Source organism: Triticum dicoccoides, chromosome 7A, assembly GCF_002162155.2.
Source record: "Triticum dicoccoides isolate Atlit2015 ecotype Zavitan chromosome 7A, WEW_v2.0, whole genome shotgun sequence".
NCBI lineage: Eukaryota > Viridiplantae > Streptophyta > Magnoliopsida > Poales > Poaceae > Triticum > Triticum dicoccoides.
This window is the reverse complement of record NC_041392.1, coordinates 439,408,358-439,410,520: the sequence shown is the minus strand read 5'-3', so window position 1 is coordinate 439,410,520 and position 2,163 is coordinate 439,408,358. Positions and strand designations below refer to the sequence as shown.

Sequence of the window (2,163 nt, the reverse complement as noted above, 5' to 3'; positions counted from 1 at the left end):
GCGTCTGAGGTTGATGGTAACAGAAGACAGGGGACACGATGTTTATCCAGGTTCGGGCCCTCTTGATGGAGATAAAACCCTACGCCCTGCTTGATTAATATCGATGAGTATGGGGGTTACAAGAGTTGATCTACCTCGAGATCGTAATGGCTAAAACCCTAGAAGTCTAGCCTATGTGATTATGATTGTCTCTACGGAATAAGCCCTCCGGTTTATATAGACACCGGAGGGGACTAGGGTTATACAAAGTTGGTTACAGAGAAAGGAATCTTCATATCCGAACGTCAAACTTGCCATCCACGCCAAGGAGAGTCCCGTCCAGACACGGGTGAGAGTCTTCGGTCTTGTATCTTCATAGCCCATCAGTCCGGCCCATGTCCATTAGGCCGGACGCTCGAGGACCCTTAGTCCAGGACTCCCTCAGCTGCAAAGACCAATGCGTTGGGGGGCCTTGGTGCGCCCCCTCTCTCTCTCTCTCTCTCTCTCTCACACACACACACACATGTTAGTCGCGATTATTTTTTCTAAATTGAAAGATGTCCACATAAATAAGAAGCAACATTAGTTGTGAGACTAAACAATTAGTACAAACTTATTGGTCTGAATACTAAAGCTAATTTAAAAAAATATTTTGTCAAAATGTATACAAATGAGATATATTTTTTAAAAGCTCATTGCGAGGAACCTAAGACTAAAAAACATATTATAACTCCAACACTTGGTTTAGTAGTTATTGCATTTTGAATCTACAAAAATGGAATTCAAACGCACGAGTTGCTTCACTACTAACATTTGCATACAGTACCCAGATTGAAAGTTGTTTGCATAGGACAAGTGTGGAAACCATGCCATGCATGAATGTATAGAATGTTAGGTTGGTGGCATTCTCCTAAAAAGGGTGCGTGCTAGTTTAGTAAATTCAAATGGCAAGCTTTTGCTTGCTGTAAGCAGGTCCGTAGACAAATTAGACAAGAAATATTTTAGGCCACGTGTTGTTTCCATGGCGAAACCACCCAATGCGCTCGACCCATCAAACAAGTTGGTTATGATGGCCAGCATATATAAGAAAAAAGTTGTCGCCAAAAATTGGTAGCAGGAAGCTCTAACATACAATGGATACGAGGCAGAGCGTCGCGGCGGTGGTGAAGCCGTCGTTGGATGGCGGTGCCCCGGCCACGGCGTCGTTCCGTCTCCGTAACGGCAGCCTCAACTCGGTTCGCCTCCGCCGGGTGTTCGACCTGTTCGACAAGAACGGCGACGGTCAGATCACGGTCGACGAGCTGGCGCAGGCGCTGGATTCGCTCGGGCTCGTCGCCGACCGCGAGGGCCTGGCCTCCACTGTGGGCGCGTACGTCCCCGAGGGCGCGGCGGGGCTTCGGTTCCAGGACTTCGAGTGCCTCCACCGTGAGCTGGGTGACGCGCTCTTCGGCGCGCTGGACGACGTGCCCGAGGACGGCGAGGCCGGCGCGGGCGGGGAGGAGGAGGAGATGAAGGAGGCGTTCAAGGTGTTCGACGTGGACGGCGACGGCTTCATCTCGGCAACCGAGCTGCAGGAGGTGCTCAAGAAGCTGGGCCTCCCCGAGGGCAGCAGCCTCGCCACCGTGCGCCAGATGATTTGCAACGTCGACCGTAACAGCGACGGCCGCGTCGACTTTGGGGAGTTCAAGTGCATGATGAAGGGGATCACGGTGTGGGGCGCGTGACCATCGAAACCAATCGTGTCCGATCGCACGCTGCAACAAACCGCGCATCGTCTCGTTCATGGGTGGCGATCAGAATCGGTTCCCGTCAATCAAGTACACCATCTTAAATTGGATGCTAATGTACATGTGCTTATATCATTTATTCATGTGTCCTTCACTAATTAGTTAGTTTATTAGTGGTGCTCGCCAGGATAATCATTCTTATCTTCCAATTATGGGCAATTTATATTTCTAAACTGTACCATGAGATGGGACCAAGGAAAACATTTTCGGCTAAATTGGGACGACATTTGAGAGTACTGATTCTTCGCTTAAGGCCCACAAAGGGAGTACTTATTCTTCGCTTAAGGCCCACAAAGGGAAAATGTCATTATGTGTACATCCACATATAAACCCTTCTCTGAAAATTACCAAATTCATACTTGTAACTTGTAAGTTTTAGAAATTACACAAGAAAATT

General features: G+C 48.5%; 1 protein-coding gene across 1 annotated transcript; it reads left to right on the top strand.

Moving 5' to 3' along the window:
* The first annotated feature begins 1,112 nt into the window (after window positions 1-1,112).
* On the top strand, window positions 1,113-1,947 carry LOC119332604 (probable calcium-binding protein CML32). The gene has a single exon (XM_037605773.1). It carries the CDS (start codon window positions 1,113-1,115, stop codon window positions 1,701-1,703), a length of 591 nt encoding a protein of 196 aa, XP_037461670.1. The 3' UTR covers window positions 1,704-1,947.
* Window positions 1,948-2,163: the final 216 nt, after the last annotated feature.